Here is a 21,383-nt window from a genome sequence, read left to right as displayed (position 1 = left end):
AGTAAAAACGATTGTGTATTTGTGAGTAGTGGACCAGCCTTCTACGATATTCCATGATATTTCATAAGCGACCAGCCTAAAGTGGCAGAAATGTCCTGGAAACACCAGAAATCAACTTGTAGGCTAACCACTCAAGTTGTGTGGAACTACTACATGAATCACCCCAACAAATGTATTTAAAAGGTTAAAAATGCCATGTTCTAACAGTGTAATAAATACATTTCATATATGCTATCGCACAAATAATATATAGGTCTTATGTAACATTAGAATACGAATAAAAATATATTTCAAATAACACAATAGCATTTTCATTAGTTTATGTTACTACAGGCTAAGTAAAAAGTAAACATAAAATAAAACAAATTCAATCAATTTTATTCGTGGAGTGCCTTTGGTATAACTATGAAACAGAACACATGTGTTGGAACGTGATAACAGCTTCTTATACAGCGACAAAATAAAATACGCCAAACACGCAGCCGCACCGTCGGCAAAACGCGTGTCGGATGTCACATTAACAACGAAAGTTGGTGAGTGCGTTGCTGATTGCTGTTTTTTGCTTAATATGTAGGGCCTGCTCTCTCAGGGATACGTTATGTGATGATAATCTGCCCATAGCATTGTCACCGGCTTGATTATTCAAACAGTGCCATCCCTTCCACTCTCCTGTCTCACTGCGCCCCTACTCAGTGAGCAGGGCTCTTTGCTCTTAGGCCTTTGAAGTGTAGGCTCAGGCTGAGGCTCAGAATCAGAAGAATAGTTATCAGAGATGTCAAGATTAATGTGTACCCCACCATCGGAATAATTTTCATTCAGATTTTGTAGCAACGCTAATACAGCATGTGCATCCATTTGTCTTGGTCTTCTTGCCATTGTAAATTACGCACACTCAATGTGCACTCCAAGTAGGCCAGAGTCGACTGATAAAACTGCTTGGATTCAGTGGACCAATATACAATATTGAGATTATAATTCAAATAGATCAATACAATAGAATGGCCCGCCCTGTTCTTCATTGACCATTAATGATTACACAATTATGCATCGTTCATAAAAAACTGAAAAATCGAACATTTACATAAGTATTCAGACCATTTACTCAGTACTTTGTTGAAGCATCTTTAGCAGTGATTACAGCCTCAAGTCTTCTTGGGTATGACGCTACAAGCTTGGCACACCTGTATTTGAGGAGTTTCTCCCATTCTTCTCTGCAGATCCTCTCAAGCTCTGTCAGGTTGGGTGGGGAGCATAGTAGTACAGATTTTTCAGGTCTCTCTAGAGATGTTAGATCGGGTTCAAGTCCAGGCTCTGGCAGGGCTACTCAAGGACGTTCAGAGACTTGTTCCGAAGCCACTCCAGGGTTGTCTTGTCGGCACAAGTCTGGTTCATCCTTGGGAGCAATTCCCAAATGCCTGAAAGTACCACGTTCATCTGTACAAACAATAGTATGTACAAACACCATGGGACCACACAGCCATCATACTCAGCTCATACTGAGTATGAGCTGAGTATGATGGCAGAAATGTCATCTGGTCTGATGAAACAAAAATAGAATTGTTTGGCCATAATGACCATTGTTATGTTTCGAGGAACACCACCCAACCGGGAACACCACCCAACCGGGAAACACAGGGGTGGCAGCATCATGTTGTGGGGTGATTTGCTACAGGAGGGACTGGTGCACTTCACAAAATATATGGCATCATGAGGCAGGACAATTATGTCAATATATTGAAGCAACATCTGAAGACATCAGTCAGGAAGTTAAAGCTTGGTTGCAAATGGACAATGACCCCAAGCATGCTTCCAAAGTTGTGGCAAAATGGCTTAAGGACAACAAAGTCAAGGTATTGGAGTGGCCATCACAAAGCCCTGACTTCAATCCCATAGAAAATGTGTGGGCAGAACTGAAAAAGTGTGTGCAAGCAAGTAGGCCTACAAACCTGACTCAGTTACACCAGTTCTGTCAGGAGGAATGGGCCAGAATTCACCCAACTTATTATGGGAAGCTTGTGGAAGGCTACCCAAAACATTTGACCCAAGTTAAACAATTTAAAGGCAATACTACCAAATATTAATTGAGCATATGTATACTTCTGACCCACTGGGAATCTGATGAAAGAAATAAAAGCTGAAATAATTCATTCCCTCTACTATTATTCTGACATTTCACATTCTTAAAATAAAGTGGTGATCCTAACTGACCTAAGACAGGGAATTTATACTCTGATTGAATGTTAGGAATTGTGAAAAACTGAGTTTAAAAGTATTTGGCTAAGTTGTATGTAAACTTCCGACTTCAACTGTATGTTCTCTATGACAAGACAACCAGCCTAGATTGTGTTAATGGTCTGAAGAAGGAGCTCTTCTCCAAGAGGTCATTCTCTGCAACATTCAAACCGAACAATGTACCAAACAAGCATTTGGTCACCTTCACCAGAAAGATTTGGATGGGCTAAAACAGTTGATTCCTGGACACACTTGTGGACACTCTTACCAGAGGCTGACAAAGTGAGGTGTGGCTGCAAAAGTAGCCACTTTGTTGTCGGAAGTGTTGATGCAAGGATGCTGGATTGTCATGCATTGCATTATGACATTGTCCTGGCACATGTGAACAAGGGTCCTAAGTCTTTCATTTTCTTCACGAATTACAACGTAAGGAATACATTTGATGCATTTTTACTTGATTTCATGTTTTTTTTATTTATGTAGAAAATGTATATTTATTTGACTATGGATTCATTACATCTCCATTGGCGACCATTTTGAATTCTGCTTTCTGGTTAATTTTGAAATGAGCACCCTTTCTAGGATGTTTTCATATCATCTGAGGAATGTTTGTACCAAATTGCATGCTTTTTATCTGTTGCAATACAGTTCCCATGGTCAAATTACGGCTATTATGGCAGCCATTTAAAATGTAGCAGTAACTCACTTCCTGTTCAATTTTGAAATGGGAACCCCTTCTGGGATGTTTTCATATCACCTGAGGAATGTTTGTACCAAATGTCATGCTTGTAACTGCTTCGTAAAGGGTATTTTCTTCCCCTAAGGCCCTTGACTACTACCTGCTATATAGCCCATTACTCTTGCCAACTCAGAAACAACCCTCTAGCCACTGTAGCTATCCAACAAAGTTTGTTTTCTTCAGCTGGCTGACAGCAGCTGCCCTAATCTATCAACTTTACATTCAGTACAGCCATTGTTACTGTGACAGTTGCATCCTATTAACCGCATTGACAGATGCAAAATGATTCCCATGGATACATTGGGAGAAGTCGGTCTTTAGGTTTCATATTTCATTTGGCAAGTTTTGCAATAGAGTAATAGTGTTTGCACGTGAACAATGGTGCCCCCTACTGAATAAAGTACCCCAATGCACTGTAATAGACAAGAACTACTGTATGACTCATCATTTTATGCTATACAGAAACATATGTGTATTGAACATCAAAAACAGGAAATAACAGATATTTTCAACAACAAAGACAAAACCAGTGTGACGAGCCCAAAAAATATTATTCGTACTTGACCATGGCATCATACACAAAACAATGAAAAGTGCAGACTTGAGTAAGCCTACCTACTTAACCATTTCCATTCAGTACAGTGCAAAGATGATCAATGAAAGGAAACAGTGAATCATTTACATTTTTCATAGTAATAAAGGCAACAAGAAAAACAAAAACAATTTCTCTAATAGCCTAGAATACAGGGGCGGACAGTGATTTGGAGGCCCCTGGCAGAGGTCAGGCAGAGACCGTTTTTTATTTTCACTTCAAAAAGTAGATTACTTTCAGATGTTATTACAAAAAAAATCCAGCATCTGCACTGGAGAACGCATCCAAGGGGTTGGGAGGGGTTCTCCCATTCTTCTCTACAGATCCTCTCAAGCTCTGTCAGATTGGATGGGGACCGTTGCCGCACAGCTATTCTCAGGTTTGTCCAGAGATGTTTGATCGGGTTCAAGTCCGGGCTCTGGCTGGGTCACTCAAGGGCATTCGGAGACTTGTCCCGAAGCCATTCCTGCATTGTCTTGGCTGTGTGCTTAGGGTTGTTGTCCTGTTGGAAGGTGAACCTTCACCCCAGTCTGAGGTCTTGAGTGCTCTGGAGCAGGTTATCGTCAAGGATCTCTCCCTACTTTGCTCCGTTCATCTTTCCCACCATCTCGTCTAGTCTCCCAGTCTCTGCCGCTGAAAAACATCCCCACAGCATGATGCTTCCGCCTCCATGCTTCACTGTAAGGATGGTGCCAGGTTTCTTCCAGGCGTGACACTTGGCATTCAGGCCAAATAGTTCAATCTTGGTTTCATCAGTCCAGAAAATCTTGGGTCAGTGTCCAACGGCCTGGGCTGGGCTGGGCAGAGCGATTCTGACTAGTGGCCTGACACTGGATTTGCTGAGGCAGATGGGGATCAAGGGGTGGCTCAGGTAAGTTGCATTCCCGTGTCTCACAGCCTTGAGGGCTTGAAGAGTAAGGCACCTGATAAGGCCATTAGGGTTGGAGGTCGAGGAGGTGCAGCTAAGTGTTCCACAGGCTCATTCCTTGCACATTGGGGTACAGGTGAGGTGTACGACCTTAGGCAGTTGTAGTGGATTGCTTGGGTCTCGGTAGTCTAGTCCAGCAGTTACCTGATCCTGTAGGTTACACAAGGATCCTCTTCTGTAGATCCAAGGCACTCAGTGTGGTGAAAGCTTGTGACGTGCTGTCATAGGGTTGTTAAGCCACACAAGGTCTCCTGGTTTGTAGGGGATGTGCCTGACATTTTTGTCGTAGTTGTGTTTTTGTTGTAACTGAGCATGTTCTCTGTTCTGTGCAGCAGATCCAAGGGCAGACTGGAGCTTGTGGGTAAATTGACCTACATAATCTGCTGGCGTTGTGGAGGTGTGGAGGCTGTCATTCTCCCTGCTGTCATTCTCCCTTCTCGACCATGTGTCAGAAAGAAGGGTCTGAAACCAGTTGTAGAGTGAGTGCTGCTGTTGTAGGCCAGGGCAACTTGGTTGAGGCACTCGTCCCACTCGCCAGGCTGTTGGGGCAGTGTCTTGGCCAGCTGATTGATAAGTGTCCTATTAAATCTTTCCACCATCCCATCACATAGTGGATGATAGGGGCTGGTCCTGGGGCCTCATTTATAAAATGGGCTTACGATCAATTTTGATCTTAAGTATGACTTATGCAGAAAAGTAGTTATTTATAAAACCTTACTTTGACGTGGAAATGATCTTCTCTCTACGCAAAGTCTAGACTTCACATAAGTGATTTTTCTGCTGGTTATGTAGTGGTATTGCAGTTTGGGACATATGCATCCATGCCTGTGGTGAACTTTGCATTAGCTTTATGAATAATTTGTTAGGAATTATCAATTAAAGTTGTGAGGAATTAATTGCCAGACGCAAGGTGTTTTGAATTAAAAACAGGATGCGATGTTCTATAAATAGTGTGTCAAATTAGAAAAAAGTAACCATGGCTGTTCTTGCGTTATTGGAAGACTTTGAAAACCATGCTTTTAGAAGGGAGAGAGTTTTCGGAGACAGGTGTCACGCCCTGGTCTTAGTATTTTGTGTTTTCGTTATTATTTTGGTCAGGCCAGGGTGTGACATGGGTTTATTTATGTGGTGTGTTTTGTCTTGGGGTTTTCATAGGTATTGGGATTGTGGCTTAGCATAGTCTATGGCTGTCTGGAGTGGTTTTCAATCAGAGGCAGGTGTTTATCGTTATCTCTGATTGGGAACCATATTTAGGCAGCCATATTCTTTGAGTCTGTGTGGGTGATTGTTCCTGCCTCTGTGTTTGTTTGCACCAGATAGGCTGTATAGGTTTTCACGTTGTTGTTGTTGTTGTTGTTGTTGTTGTTGTTGTTGTTGTTGTTGTTGTTGTTGTTGTTGTTGTTGTTGTTCGTTTTTTTTGTCGTCATTAAACATGTATCAAGACTACCACGCTGCATTTTGGTCAGACTCTCCTTCACCTAAAGAAGACCGTAACAACAGGAATGAATTTTTTGCTCATGATGATCCATGGCTTATAGATCGCAATCGTCTCCCAATAAATGTTCTGTTAGATTTATGTGCAGATTTAGCCCCTAATCTGGAAAGGAAGACACGCTGTAATCATGCCATACCCGTATCTGTCCAAGTACTGTCCACTCTGGGATTCCTCGCTACTGGGACATTCCAGAGGGAAATGAGTGACAGGTCGGGTATGTCAGAGCAATCATTCAGCTGCATCCTGCCTCAAGTGATCGAGGCGATTCCACATGAGGGCTTGAAGAGATACATTAGTTTCCCATTTACAGCAGACGAATAGGCGCGAGTCAAAGCCGAGTTTGTCCTCTCATTTAATTTCCCAGGGGTCATAGGTGCAGTTGACTGCACGCATATTGCCATACGCGCACCATCTGTAGATGAACATTTACATGTTAACAAGAAGAATTTCCATTCATTGCATGTTCAGATCATCTGCGATGACCGTATGCAACTACTCAATTTATGCTCCAATTGGCCAGGGTCTACGCACGACTCATTCATTCTGCACCACAGCAGAGTAGACGTGAGGAGGATGGAGGCGGGTGGCTTCTCTGTAATTGTTTTCCAGTGTATAATAGCCTATTAACCGTGCAAAATAATGTAACACAACGGTTTTACCCTATTAGGTGACCAGGGCTATCCACTGAAAACGTGACTTCTCACTCCCTTTGCCGATCCCCAAACAGCAGAGAAAATGCACTACAATTTGGCACACGGCAGAACAAGGTCGGTTGTGGAGTGCACATCGGATTGCTGAAGGGCAGGTGCCTTCAATTTTAAGGTAATTTGAGATTTATAGATCACAGGTGTGTAAGTTACAAACAGGCTTATTAGAAACTACGTAAGCAAGGTTTTTTATGCTCAGTATCTTTTATGAATCGAACGTAAGCACACTGTCGGAAATGAACTTACGACTAAGTTCAAGTATAAATCTAAGAACATTTTTATAAATGAGGCCCCAGGTATTTTTAACTCCCAGCAACTGGCAAAGACTCGTACAATGTCAGCCTTGAACTGACGTTCTTGGTCAGTGTGCAATGTCTCTGGTGTGCTTTGTTTCCTGACAAAGTTCTCGAAAAGACACTTGGCCACAGTTGTAGTGCACTGGTCTTTCATGGCATAGAGGTTGATGTACTTAGAAAAGTAATCCTGTACCACAAGCACGTATCTGTTGCCTCGGCTGGTGAACGGCAGTTCCAGAATGACAGCCGTGACTTTCTGAAATGGCTTGGCTGCTACCACTGTCTTCATAGGTGCTTTCAGGTGTGGTGTAGAAGCCCTGCTGGTGTCACATGGGATGCACTGTTTACACCATTCCCGTATGTCATTCAACATGAAAGGCCTTGTCAGCTGACAGATGGCCTGCCAAAGGGTCCCAGTGAAGGAGTTGAGGTACATCTTACAGTATGGACTGAGGCACAATTACCTGATAGATGACTGACTTTGAGGCAGGGTGGTAGATTTTTCAGCAGAGCTGACCAACGTTGAATATCAGCCTATGGAATTCGTATCAGAGTGCTTTCTATGCTGGCCTGCGATGATTAATCTGCCAATGAGGCGGTTTCTGACCTTTTGTTCTCCAACTGATAACTTCAGCCAGGATGGTGTCATGCTGCTGCTCTTCCCATAGGTCCGTTCCCGTATTGGATCTTTTGTGGACAAAGATAGAGGAAGCTTCCACCTGAGGTGTATCTGGTACTTGGCGGTACACTGGAGAGGCAGGACGGTACTGGCGGTCGTTCAGGTGAGTATTAGGCTTGTGATGGATGTTGAGCTTGACGGCTGGTGAGAAGCCACATGCTCCTCTTGCAGAATTATTGGATGGGATGGAGGTCCTGTTGGCCTAGAAGCCCAATCACTCTGTGAGGTTCTGTTTTTTTCCCCCGTATCTGGCGTACCTCACTCGTCAGGCCATTCACAGTGAGCGTCAGCAGCTCCACAGCATAAAGGAACTTCTCATCCGTGTCATTAGAACGAACCATAGCAACCTGGTCTGGGGCCGGTGCCACTGGTGGGTTCTCAGCATGTAGTTGGAGAGCTGCACGTGCTCTTCCACAGCGACTTGCAACGAGCAGCGCCTCTGATCCATTTTCATGAATTTTCACCTGCAAGGTAAGGTCCAATCCGGCCACAAAGCAGCACAACTTCTCCCCTTGTGCTTTGTGGTCATAGTCTGGGAAGGCCTCCAGAACCAGACAAGTGATGTCAGCACTGTACACATCCAAGCTCTCACCAGGCTTCCTAGGGCGAGCATTCACAAATGTCTGAAAGAATGGAAGAAACTGCCTGGGGCCAAAGACTTCCTTCTGTTTGGTCTTGACAACAGAGATGGTCTTCTGAATGATTGGTGAAAGGCTGTCCCAGTAAAGGAATGCTGCATCAGCTAATCGTGTGGGTAATACTGATGCTAGCACAGAGTCCAACTCCACACCCGGCAGATTGTACATAGCTTGTACACCTACTTCAAGGCGACGAGACCAGCTAGCAAATGACTCAGTGCCATCTCCCTGATTAGCTGGTGGTAGGTCAATTTTCAGGAGCCCTGAGAAGTCTTGTGGGGTTACAGAGTCATTAGCATTGTCCAAAGGTCCAGCTTCATTAGCATTGACCCGAAATTCAGGATCATTGTTAGCATTGTTCAAAGATTCAGTTTCAGAGTCAGACATGCTGTTCCAAGAAATTAGCAAAAAGTTGCAAAAGTGATTTTGTTTGGGGGGGGGTGTTTTTGTGTTTTTTGCTGGTTATTTTTCCATGGACATTGTGGATACCTTCACCAGCTGGCACTAAGATACTCTTCTGGACAGCTGGTGAGAACTAGCTATTTGCTTGTTCTGCGAGATTTTGAGGATTACTGCAGTTTTGTCACGTTTGCCACATTCCAATAAATACCATCGGTGTAAAGTACTTAAGTAAAATTACTTGAAAGTACTACTTAAGTAGTTTTTTGGGGGATATCTGTACTTACTTGACTATTTTTGACAACTTTTATCTTTACTTCACTACATTCTTGAAGAAAATTATGTACTTTTTACTCCATACATTTTCCCAGACACCCAAAATTAAAGTACTTGTTGCATTTTGAATGCTTAGCAGGACAGGACAATTATCTAATTCTCACACTTATCAAGAAAACATCCCTGGTCATCCCTATTGCCTCTGATCTGGCGGAATCACTAAACACAAGCTTCGTTTGTAAACTATGCCTGAGTGTTGGAGCGTGCCCCTGGCTATCTGTAAAAATAAATACAAATAAAAATAATATACACAAGTATATTTAAAACCCAAAACTTTTAGACTTTTTCTCAAGTAGGATTTTCTTGGGTGACTTTCACTTTTACTTGAGTTTCTATCAAGGTATCTTTACTTTTACTCAAGTATGAAAATGGTGTACTTTTTTCACCACTGATAAATATCGAGGGTCTGATTCTGGTGACATGACGATCTATGCTTGACTGCCGTTTGACTGCCGCAGATACATAATAATCTCATCATGTAGAATAAACAACCCGCACAGCATACCCGCACTGTATCTGCGAGCTATTGGCTAGAGGGCAGGTCTCAAGACCAGAGTATGCACATTTGCTATTTATCGCAACAGTTTTTGTAACAAAACTATCAGTAGAGTTGAAAATGCATTGGAAACACATTGAACATTAGATTTGTATTCGGTATATCAAAACTTAAGTGAAAAAGTACATTTTGTGTGCAGTACCTCATCACACAATTATTTTTTATCTGCAACAAGTCCATTCGGTGGAAACATACCAATTGAGAAAATGCTAGAATATTTGCTTGAAAATCTGCTGCCAATTGGATGGAAACCTAGGGGGGGCTCATCTTTGTATCTGCGCCATTATAGCGTCTGTGACGGCATGGGCAGCACCATTGATGTTATCTCGATGGTGCTTCTTCACAGTTGGCTGATCCTCCCCCTGATGACCTGATTGGACATGACTCCAACCGGGTCATCAGGAGGGATCAGCCAATGAAGTTGGAAGTCCCCGCCAGTTGACTACATTAAATGTGTTCTCACTAGTTACCACAGCTAAAGATTCAAATTTGTCTATTTCGTAAAAATTTATGAAAACTAAAATGTGCTTTTTTTAAAAGACCTTGAAAACAACGGTCGGACATCTTGGGCGCATTCACCAGTTCTTATTATACCTGTGGTTCGTGTTTGCCTCTATCTTGCTAGTTACGGTTTTACTTCGACTACTCCATCTGCGCACTACAAGCATGAGCAGCAGGAGGCTTTTGGGCATTCTACCAGTGTTGCAGGGGAAGTGGCTCTGCTTGGCTGCGACTAGTTGTGGGTGTGGAAAAAATCTGTTTTTGCACTACCACCAGTGGGGAGGGGAAATCTGCAGGCACCACTGTGGCCACAACCGCAAGAAACATGAAAAGTAATGTTGTGCGTGCAGCTGTATGCAAGTAACTTGTTGAGGACCAGGGTTTGAATTCAGTTCAGTGAACAGAACCGAAAACATTAAATAACAGGAATGAAAGTGATCCATTCATTTCTCTGTTATTTTACCAGGTAAGTTGACTGAGAACACGTTCTCATTTGCAGCAACGACCTGGGGAATAGTTAAAGGGGAGAGGAGGAACGAGCCAATTATAAACTGGGGATTATTAGGTGACCATGATGGTCAGATTGGGAATTTAGCCAGGACACCGGGGTTAACACCCCTACTCTTACGATAAGTGCCATGGGATCTGCAATGACCTCAGAGAGTCAGGACACCTGTTTAACGTCCCTTCCGAAAGACAGCACCCTACACAGGGCAGTGTCCCCAATCACAATATTATTTTTTTTAGACCAGAGGAAAGCGTGCCTCCTACTGGCCCTCCAACACCACTTCCAGCAGCATCTGGTCTCCCATCCAGGAACTGACCAGGACCAATCCTGCTTAGCTTCAGAAGCAAGCCAACAGTGGTATGCAGGGTGTTTCATACTGTTCCTGAACAGAGCCGTTATTTCAAAGGCATTGGGAACCTGTTAATAACGTTATTTTACGTACCAGGCAAAAAAACGCAACCAAGAGCCTATGCAAAGACCTCCCTCTGTCACTCAGAAACGTATTCCAATGTCTGCCTGCAAACTGGAATTCTTTGATTGTACCTGCCCCTCCCCCTCAGAATCATAGGCTACTGTACTGACATTACAAGTGTGATTCAGAAGATGGGGAGAGAGATGTTGAATTAGCGAGAGAAGAATGGATTAACTTTTTTAATGCTAGTTAAGAATCCTATAGGCCTAGTTATCACGTATTTTTTTTGCCGCTCTGCACACACAAGCTTGTTAGCTAGCTAGCTCAAGCTTGTTAGCTAAAAGGACATTCAAAGTTCTTCAATTGAAGCCGCTCCTCCTAGGTATAATTCTGTGGACCTAATTCAGATAATGCATGTCATAACAAGATGCCCAGAGCTTCAAGCCTCCTCCTCAATCCTCTCCTGCTATCTCCCCACCTAGGGTGAGCATTCGCAAAATTTTGCATCTTGCGCCATAGGCTACACTAATCTGTCCATCACGCATGTAAACAACTAGCTTGCTTGCTCTTTCTGAACTGATTGGTGAAGGAATTGAATGAGATAAATGTAAAAAAAAAACCTGTTGATTTCACTGTTAAACAACAGGTGTAGACTAACAGTGAAATACTAACTTTACGGGTCCTTCCCAACAATGCAGAGCTAAAGAAATAGAAAAGTAAAACGTGTCATAAAAGTAATAATAAATACACAATGATTAATGATAACTTGTAGTTTCTATATACATCACCAACCTCAAGACAAGCATACAATCTGTTGAGTCGTATGTCTCCAAATGTTTAATGTGGTTTTCATGTGGGTTTGTGTGTGTGTGTTTCTGTGTGTGACACTGCTTGTCCTTCTTGGCCTTCTCCAGCTCCTCATACTGCTTGATGTCGTAGATGAGTGTGAAGAGGTCATGCAAGTCAACCATCAGGGGCTCTGCCTGCTAGGGAGAGGGAGGGATGTGAAGGAAGAGGAGCACACGCCTTCATCTTCCAGACGACACACACGCAGTTCACAAACACTTGTGTCGCAATCCCAACTGTGGTGTCCCTCCTTCCCAGAGGCGTAAGCGAAGGCCCGGTGGTAGTCGAAGGCCTGGGTATCCTTGGCAATATAGAAGATCTCATCCACCGAGTGGTGATGCAGCAGAACCTGAACACACAGGGAGGAAGTGACATAAGTTAGAGTTAGGAAGTGATGTAGTAGATCTGCGAAACAGGGAAGAGGAAGTGACAGATCAGGATGAGGAAATGGACTGATTTTATAGTTTAGTTAGATCCGGGAGTTTTTTCAGACATGTGACCTGTCTAGGAAAATTCCTGTCTCGACTCTATACATTTCTATGAATTTCATGAATTCTTGAAATAATGTTTTGTTTCAAAATGAGGGAGTGAACTGGGAATTCACGGTAAGTAGGCAGGCAGACCTTGATGACCGGTCTGATGAGACAGGACAAGTGTTCAACGCTGCTACCCATCCCTGGAGTTGGCAACGGCACTCAGGGGTAAGCAGAGGTCAGGGGTCATCAACAGTCATGATAAGTGAGAACAACAGGATGCATCTGACACACACAGACACACAAAATAAAAGTTGTTATTGTTTGTGCTGCACACACATACACACACACTGAAGAGAGCCTCAGGAAAGGTGGGTGTAACAGAGTGCTATTATTGGTAATTACTTATATCTGTCATCAGATGACAGTAAGTGCAACACCTTACTACAGTAACTGTGCGTGGGTTAGTACACTACATGACCAAATGTATGTGGACACCTGCTTGTCTAACAGCTCATTCCAAAATCATGGCATTAATATGGAGTTGGTTCCCCCTTTGCTGCTTTAACAGCCTCCACTCTTCTGGGAAGGCTTTCCACTAGCTTTTGGAACATTGCTGAGGGGACTTGCTTCCATTCAGCCACAAGAGCATTAGTGAGGTCGGGCACTGATGTTGGGCGATTAAGACTGGCTCGCAGTCGGCGTTCCAATTCATCCCAAAGGTGTTCGATGGGGTTGAGGTCAGGGCTCTGTGCAGGCCAGTCAAGTTCTTCCACACCGATCTCAACAAAAAAAATTCTGTATGTACCTAGCTGAAACAGGAAAGGGACATCCCCAAGCTGCTGCTACTAAGTTGGAAGCACAGAATCGTCTAGAATGTCATTGTATACTGTAGCTTTAAGATTTCCCTTCACTAGAACTAAGGGGTCTATCCTGAACCATGAAAATCAGCCCCAGACCATAATTCCTCCTCCACCAAACTGTACAATTGGCACTATGCATTGGGGCAGGTAGCGTTCTCCTGGCATAAGCCAGAACCAGTTTTGTCCGTCGGACTGCCAGATGGTGAAGCATGATTCATCACTCCAGAAAATGCATTTCCACTGCACCAGAGTCCAATGGCTGCAAGCTTTACACCACTACAACAGACACTTGGGATTGTGCATGGTGATCTTAGTCTTGTGTGCATGCGGCTGTACGGCCATGGAAACCCATTTCATGAAGCTCCTGACGAACAGTTCTTGTGCTGACGTTTCTTACAGAGGCAGTTTGGAACACGGTAGTGAGTGTTGCAACCAAGGTCAGACGATTTTTACGCACTTCAGCACTCGGCAGTCCCTTTCTGTGAGCTTGTGTGGCCTACCACTTCACTGCTGAGCTGTTGTTGCTACTAGATGTTTACACATCACAATAACAGTACTTACAGTTGACCGGGGCAGCTCTAACAGGGCAGAAATTTGAAGAACTGACTCTCCACCCGGCCACCCCTCATAGCCTGGTTCCTCTCTAGGTTTCTTCCTAGGTTCTGGCCTTTCTAGGGAGTTTTTCCTAGCCACCGTGCTTCTACACCTGCATTGCTTGCTGTTTGGGGTTTTATGCTGGGTTTCTGTACAGCACTTTGAGATATCAGCTGATGTAAGAAGGGCTATATAAATAAATTTGATTTGATTAGTTGGAACAGTGGCATCCTATGACAGTGCCACATTGAATGTCACTGAACTCTTCAGTAAGGCCATCCTACCACCAATGTTTGTCTATGGAGATTGCATGGCTACATGCTCGACTTTATACACCTGTCAGCAACGCGTGAGGCTGAAATAGCCGAATCCACTAATTTGTAGTGGTGTTCACATAGTTTTATGTGTATAGTGTATGTGTTGAGACTTCGATGAGTGAAGAGCAATAGCAGGGTGGGTGAGACAGAGCCTGCCATACTGTTGTCTGATAGGTTCCACGACGGACAGACCTGGAGTTGCTGGAGCGTGTGGTCTTCCTGTCAGTCAGGAAGTAATGCATGCAGACGGCGATGTGATAACCCCCGGCCAGACAGGGGCTCCGTCTGCCTTGGCTCCTCCTCTCAGAAACAACGCTGCTGATGTCATAAGAAAGACGGGACACAACCAATTTCAACACGACAGCAGGAAGTGGGAGTCAATACCAACGATGTATGTTTAAGGGGTAAAGGATGTTACCAAATCTTCTGATCTGATGAGAAAGATGGCCAAAATGTTTGTGTTTAGAAATAAAAACAAAGTCATTCTCTGTTATGCTTGATCACCTCAATTGGCTTACACACATTTGTGTAATACAATTTGCAAATTAATTAATTAAAAATCCTACAATGTGATTTTCTGGATTTTTTTTCTCATTTTGTCTGTCATATTTGAAGTGTACCTATGATGAAAATTACAGGCCTCTCTCATCTTTTTTAAGTGGGAGAACTTGCACAATTGGTGGCTGACTAATTACTTTTTTGCCCCACTGTAGATTATTTTGTCATAAGAGAGTCAAGAATGCAAACATATCACAGGCACATTTCCAAGGGTGACATGAATTATCTTTATTTCAATCAAGAGTCCGGGACAATATCAGAAACAATCAGTAGTTTCCATCTGGAGTCCTCTGCAGGCTATGCCTCCGCTGCTAGGTGCAGGGTTGTTACACTGGCGGCTCCGTGTCTTAGACCGCTCCGCGCAGGGTGACCACGAACCCCAGCAGCTCCAGCTGCCGTCTATGCCTATATCTATTTGGGACAAAGCTCAAAAGGTTAAACCTCCCCAACAGCATGGAAATGGCAATATTGTGGAAATGAAATAGAGATGTCAAAGCTACAGGTGAAGGCTTTTATCGTGTAGGTTTGTGTTTTAATTAAGAGAATGACCTGGTCTTTGGGTGATCTCACAACCCAGTCCACTGTAGCCAGATGGACACACACACTCACACCTGGTGCCTGGGGGGGGGGGGGGGGGGGGGGAAGACATCATCCTCATCATCACTATCATCATCATCTTTCGTAGTTTCATAAATCTACAAAGTATAGCTGGATCGGGGAGGAAGTCCTTTAAGCAGGGGGCTGGAGGGAGGGTGTTTACCTTTGAGAACAGCCAGTCCGTTGTTGCGGCAGGGGGCACAGCGGCAAGAGCTGCTCTCCTCCAGGTATTCAGCCAGGGCTCTCCTCAGGTTCTTCTTCAGCGAGTTAGCACTGGAGAAGTCTCTGGCGGTCACCAGCTCATATAGCGGCCGCGTCTGTCACACAGACAACAACAACAATACTTTAACATCATCACAACCAGCTCAGGGCTGGAGTTTGACAGACTGGTAGAAGACACCTATAGAGGAACCTTTGGGAAATCTGAATGAGAGAGAGAGAGAGAGAGAGAGAGAGAGAGAGAGAAAACGAGAGGTGCATGAAGAGAGTGATAAAATAAAGAGTAAAATAGTGGGTGAGATAAATAGAAAGGACAAGTCCCAGGTTGCTAAAGAGAAGTGAAAGAGAATAGAAAAAAATACTAAAGTGTACTAGAGAATACTACAGTACTTTCTATAGAATTCTGTAGTAAACTGCAGTATTTTGTAGAACTATACTACACACTACATTAATTACTGTAGTATATACTACACGACAGTATTACATTTGCATATAGCCTGTCCATTCCCCTCCCCCATATCCCAATTTGTGCCACCGTAAGTGAAAAACCTAAGTATAGACAATATACTGTGTTCCCTACAGGTTATAAAAAAGATTAGCTCTGAATTAGCTCTATCCATTTAGACCTCAGTTCTACCTACTTACTTACTTACTTACCTACCTACTTCCTATATATCTACTTACAGATTATGGAAAATTTGCTCTTTCAGTAGTTTTCTTTAAGGACAAAACCCCCACAGTTTTGCCAAAGATAATACAAAGAAAAAACTCTAGTAAATACTATAGTAATGTCTGCAAAAACCCTACAATAAATACTACTGTACAGTATAAACCCTACAATAAATACTACTGTACAGTATAAACCCTACAATAAATACTACTGTACAGTATAAACACTACAATAAATACTACTGTTTAGTATAAACACTACAGTAAATACTATAGCACATACTAAAGTTTTTTTTCCTACAGTATTTACAGTATACAGTAAACTGTAAAAACCACAGTATACTACAGTCATGTCTGCAACACTGCAGTAAATACTATAGCATTAACTGTCGTGTTTTTGCAGACTTTAGACTAAAGTCTGCCAAAAACACTACAGTGAACACTACAGCAAAGTCTTCAAAAACACTACAGTGAATACTATAGTATTTAACCATAGTATACTATAGTATTTTTTCATGTGGGTGTAGAATGAGAGGGAGTGTATACAAAAGAGACTGAGATAAATGGAGAGAGAGACAGCGTTCCCACCACGCTGCGGATGAAGTCAGGGTTGTAATGCACCGCTTCTCCCCACAGTCTCATCAGTTGTGGCGTGGGCAGCTTCTTGGCAGCCAGCCAGGTGATGGACTCACTGTCACCCCCCCGAACCACCGCGACAAAGTCCTCCACCATGCTGCCTTTCACTGTGTCCTCTAGAGGAGGAGGGAGACGGCGCGGAGAGAGAGGAAGATAGAGACAGTTAAAGAGGAGGAGGAAATGGCTATTTGTTCTACAGTACGAGACAGAAAGAGAGACCCGTATTGCCGGTGATCTAGATCCACTCCTCACCTCCCATTTCATTGAGCAGACCATCACAACCACCTCCCTCGACCCCCACAGTCACATACACTCCCTTGATGTTGGCCCCCACCTTCAGACCTATCTGCACACAGTTCTTGTAGGCTTCCAGAGAATAACCTAAAATGGGAGTGGAGATATAGTAGAGTATTACTACTGCCATTGTGATATGGTACTTTATTTAATTTGTCCATGGGTAGCTGCTGTGAAGTGAAATGTCACCCTAAGGCCCCGCAGTGCACTAGCCTCTTTGCATGGAATAGCAAAGCATCGTCGGTCACCTGTCTTCTCCAGCTTCTCCTTGTCCAGGATGACCGTGTACTCGTAGTCTCCTCCCAGGGTCGCCTCTGTGATGTAATGGGTGCCATAGTCTCTGTAGATCTGTCTGTACTCCCCGTAGTTGTAGGACTGGGGCAAGGCACGAAGACGCAGGAAGAACTCCGGGTGCAGCATCAGATCCTCTGACTTCAGGATGTATCGGGCCAGTTGCAGCTCTGCCTTGGCCTGGACAAAGCTGTTTTCCTGTGGAGGGGTGGCGGGCAAAGGGGCGTGTCAGGAGGGCTTGGTTACTGAATGTGAATGACCCAAAACGTTGATTTTGGGGTGAATTGTGCCTTTGTGTTGTTCAGAACACTGCAGATAGAAATGTAATAAATAGAGCCGGCTCAGTTCCCTACTTTACAAGACAGACAATCATATCTGTTCTACACAATACATTTATATCGGGAACATTCTGTAATGATGCTCTCTTCTGAACAGACCGGTGTCTCACCTTCCTAGAGGCGCGGCGTATTTTCTTCTCTGACTTGGAGTATTTGGAGTCAGCGTAGTTGAAGCCGAACTCGGCCACGCCCGGCACGGCAAAGCCAATGGACACCGTGGTCTTGGAAGAGCGCTCCGTCATGGTGTAATAGACAAACTCAGAGTATGACTCGAAAGACTGCAGCTTGAAGTCGTATGTGCCTTTGGTCTGTGGCATACAAGAGAGAAGTAATGTTTACATTCACTACAGGTCACAGTCACACACGTACTGTAGCAGCAACCCAGTTATGAATAAATGTATCCTCTATACTGCTCTTAAAATACCTGAAATCATGAAGCATATTGCTGAGACAACATGTCTGTATTGTCCAGTTATATTAATCATTACAAATGTGGTAGTGTAGAAGAAGGAAGGATGCATTTTGGATGCATTCGATTAGGGCCTTTGCTAATGCTATAGGTTATAAGGCTTCCTACCTCCAGTGTGTACTGCTGTAGGTTATAAGGCTTCCTACCTCCAGTGTGTACTGCTGTAGGTTATAAGGCATCCTACCTCCAGTGTGTACTGCTGTAGGTTATAAGGCTTCCTACCTCCAGTGTGTACTGCTGTAGGTTATAAGGCATCCTACCTCCAGTGTGTACTGCTGTAGGTTATAAGGCTTCCTACCTCCAGTGTGTACTGCTGTAGGTTATAAGGCTTCCTACCTCCAGTGTGTACTGCTGTAGGTTATAAGGCTTCCTACCTCCAGTGTGTACTGCTGTAGGTTATAAGGCTTCCTACCTCCAGTGTGTACTGCTGTAGGTTATAAGGCATCCTACCTCCAGTGTGTACAGCTGCAGGTTATAAGGCATCCTACCTCCAGTGTGTACTGCTGTAGGTTATAAGGCTTCCTACCTCCAGTGTGTACTGCTGTAGGTTATAAGGCATCCTACCTCCAGTGTGTACTGCTGCAGGTTATAAGGCATCCTACCTCCAGTGTGTACTGCTGCAGGTTATAAGGCTTCCTGAACCTGACGTCCTGGATGTAGTGAGGCAAGCAACTGCCTGCGTAGTATCTGTTGTCAATGACCACTCCCTCTAAGTTACTGTTCAGTATGTTGATTCTACAGGAGAGAGAAAGGGATTCACTTTCACATAATTCCAGCGCTGATGTCAATGTGTACGCCGAGCTCAAGTTTTTACTCGGCCCACAGTGAACATGCCTCACCCTTTGGCCAGGTTCTCGATGCCATGGTACTCCTGTGCCTCCTGCTTGCAGGCCTTGTTCACCTTCTGACAGCCCTTCTCATCTGACCAGTCCCCACAGTCATCATCCCCATTACAGCGCAGGTCTATAGGCACACAGCGCCCTGGGAAGACACACAGGTCACATCTCAAATCACACCACATTCCCTATGTGGTCCTCTAGTTTTGTTTCAGAGCCCTATACTGGCAGTGCACTTTGTGGAGTAAAACTTTTCATTTGATATACAGCACTTTTTAAAATTCCACACAGACATCTAGAAGACATGCATGGGACTAAGCCGTGTAAAAATAGCAGGCATATAGTTCTGAGATCAGAGGAGAGAATACCAGTGGTTAGGATTATTAAAATCAGGCTTAACGTTCGGGTTAAGTTGGTGGATTGTGTGGAAAGAATACCTGTGTAAGTACAGAGGAAGCCTTCACACAGAGGTGTTTCATCATGTGTACAGTCGTAGCGAGATGGAGGGCTACAGGGCTCCACCTCTTTGCCCTGGACATGACAGGGCTCCCCGCCAAACTGAGATGGCTGGACAAGCTTAGCATAACGATACTGGGGGAATGGCGATGGAGAGGGGAGGGTGAGAGAGAATAAAAGACAATTGAAAACAATTTGAATGCTACAGTACAACACCTAAGTGCCCACTTACTGTACAGCTATTAGTCACAGAAAGGTTGCATTACCCAGTCTGTGCACAGAATGTGAAATACATCCCATGTCCGTTATGATATCAGAACTATCTTTTCACTCTCTCTTTATCCGTGTCAAGTGGATTACAGACAGCAACCTGTGCCACTTACGCTATACTCTCCACTAACAGGTTTTATCTACCATCCTCCTCCTCATCATCATCATCATCATCATCCATTTATTCCTCCTCCTGCTAATATTCACCCTCTTCTTCCTGCAGACATCGCAGCGCGTCCAGGAGGACCACTCTGATTGTACACAGTCCACCGGCTGCACGGCGACCTGAGTCCCCACAGACCGAGCCTCACGGACGCCACTGGGCTCCTCGCCACTGCCGGCTATGGCAACATCACTGAAACATAGGTCACCATAACTCACAGCTCACCGCACTGCATCAGCCTATTATATTAGTCAAGCAGGGTACGACGGGAGGAATCATCTGTGTGTTGATGTGATAGAAAATCATTATGGTTTCAAAAAGGTGGACTTCTTTGAAGAAATATGCACACACACACACACACACACACACACGCACACGCACACACACACACCTTGTGGGGACACACAATTCAGCCACATTCAAAATCATATATTCCCTAAACCGAACTTAACCTTAAACAATACCCTAGCTCCTAACCACAACCCTAAAACTAACCCTAGCTCCTAACCCTGATTCTAACTTTAACCATAAACCCCCTAAAAATAGCATTTGACCTTGTGGGAACTAACAAAATGTCCCCAGTTGGTCAAATGTTTGTTAGTTTACTATTCTTGTGGGGACTTCTGCACGCACACACACCATTTTCTATTCTCAATGGACTTTTGCGTTGATTTAAACAACCAACAATTTAAATCCAGAATAATGTTCCCTCCCGTTGTACAAGGCCTCCATCTAAAACCTTACCCATAAAACCTTACCCATAAAACCTTACCCATTCATTGCAGTACACCCATAAGTGTACTGCAATGAACCTCACATTAAGTCATACAATGTCTGGTATTGACGCTTGTCGAGGACAGCCATTGCCCTTGAATCTCTATCTTCCACACACAGACTGAATTAAGGTCTTACCGGAGTAGGAGCAAGCACAATGCAGCACAGAGGAGGCAGTAGCCTAGGCCAACGGTAGGCTTCAACAAGGACACAGAGAGCATGGTAGTTGTGGTGGATCTGAAAAATCTACAATAAGACGGACGCACAGACCTGACGAGACAACAGTGTGTTCAGCTGTGTGTGTGTGCGTGTGTGTGTGTGTGTGTGTGCGTGCACTTATGCATGTGTGTGTGTGTACATGTGTGTTTGTCCGTGCGTGCGTGTGTGTTCAGGTATTTCTGTCTGTGTGTAAACACACACTGATCAATACAAGCGGGGGCATGGACTCAATGTTAGGTTCAGACCGTGAGTCTGTTACGGGAATGTCGACTTTCATAAGTCAGGTATTAGGAAACTCAAAGCACACAGATCATGTTTGGTGTACAGTACATTATGTTGGTCTGGAGATCTCCCAGACTGTTTGTTTACCTTCTTTGACCTTCATCAAATGACCCTTGACAGAAACATCAGCTCCACTCCACACAACATGTAGTGATTGCTTATAAATGTAAAAACAAAAAGCTATATTTGAAATAGATTGAG

The 21,383-nt window shown here is 43.9% G+C and overlaps 1 protein-coding gene across 1 annotated transcript; it reads right to left on the bottom strand.

Moving 5' to 3' along the window:
- Positions 1-14,872: 14,872 nt before the first annotated feature.
- c8b (complement component 8, beta polypeptide) lies at positions 14,873-20,885 on the bottom strand (the record flags this gene model as incomplete). The annotated part of the gene is given in 12 exon segments (NM_001124607.1): positions 14,873-15,080; positions 15,219-15,287; positions 15,430-15,583; positions 16,743-16,906; positions 17,043-17,171; positions 17,333-17,573; positions 17,824-18,021; positions 18,785-18,917; positions 19,022-19,163; positions 19,456-19,609; positions 19,952-20,099; positions 20,820-20,885. Coding segments are annotated over 12 exon segments (1,753 nt in total), but the record flags the coding sequence as incomplete, so codon positions are not given.
- Between the last annotated feature and the right edge of the window lie 498 nt (positions 20,886-21,383).

Source organism: Oncorhynchus mykiss, chromosome 28 (genome assembly GCF_013265735.2).
Source record: "Oncorhynchus mykiss isolate Arlee chromosome 28, USDA_OmykA_1.1, whole genome shotgun sequence".
Classification (NCBI taxonomy): Eukaryota; Metazoa; Chordata; class Actinopteri; order Salmoniformes; family Salmonidae; genus Oncorhynchus; species Oncorhynchus mykiss.
Note: the sequence above shows the minus strand (reverse complement) of the source record. Positions and strands in the feature narration are given on the sequence as shown.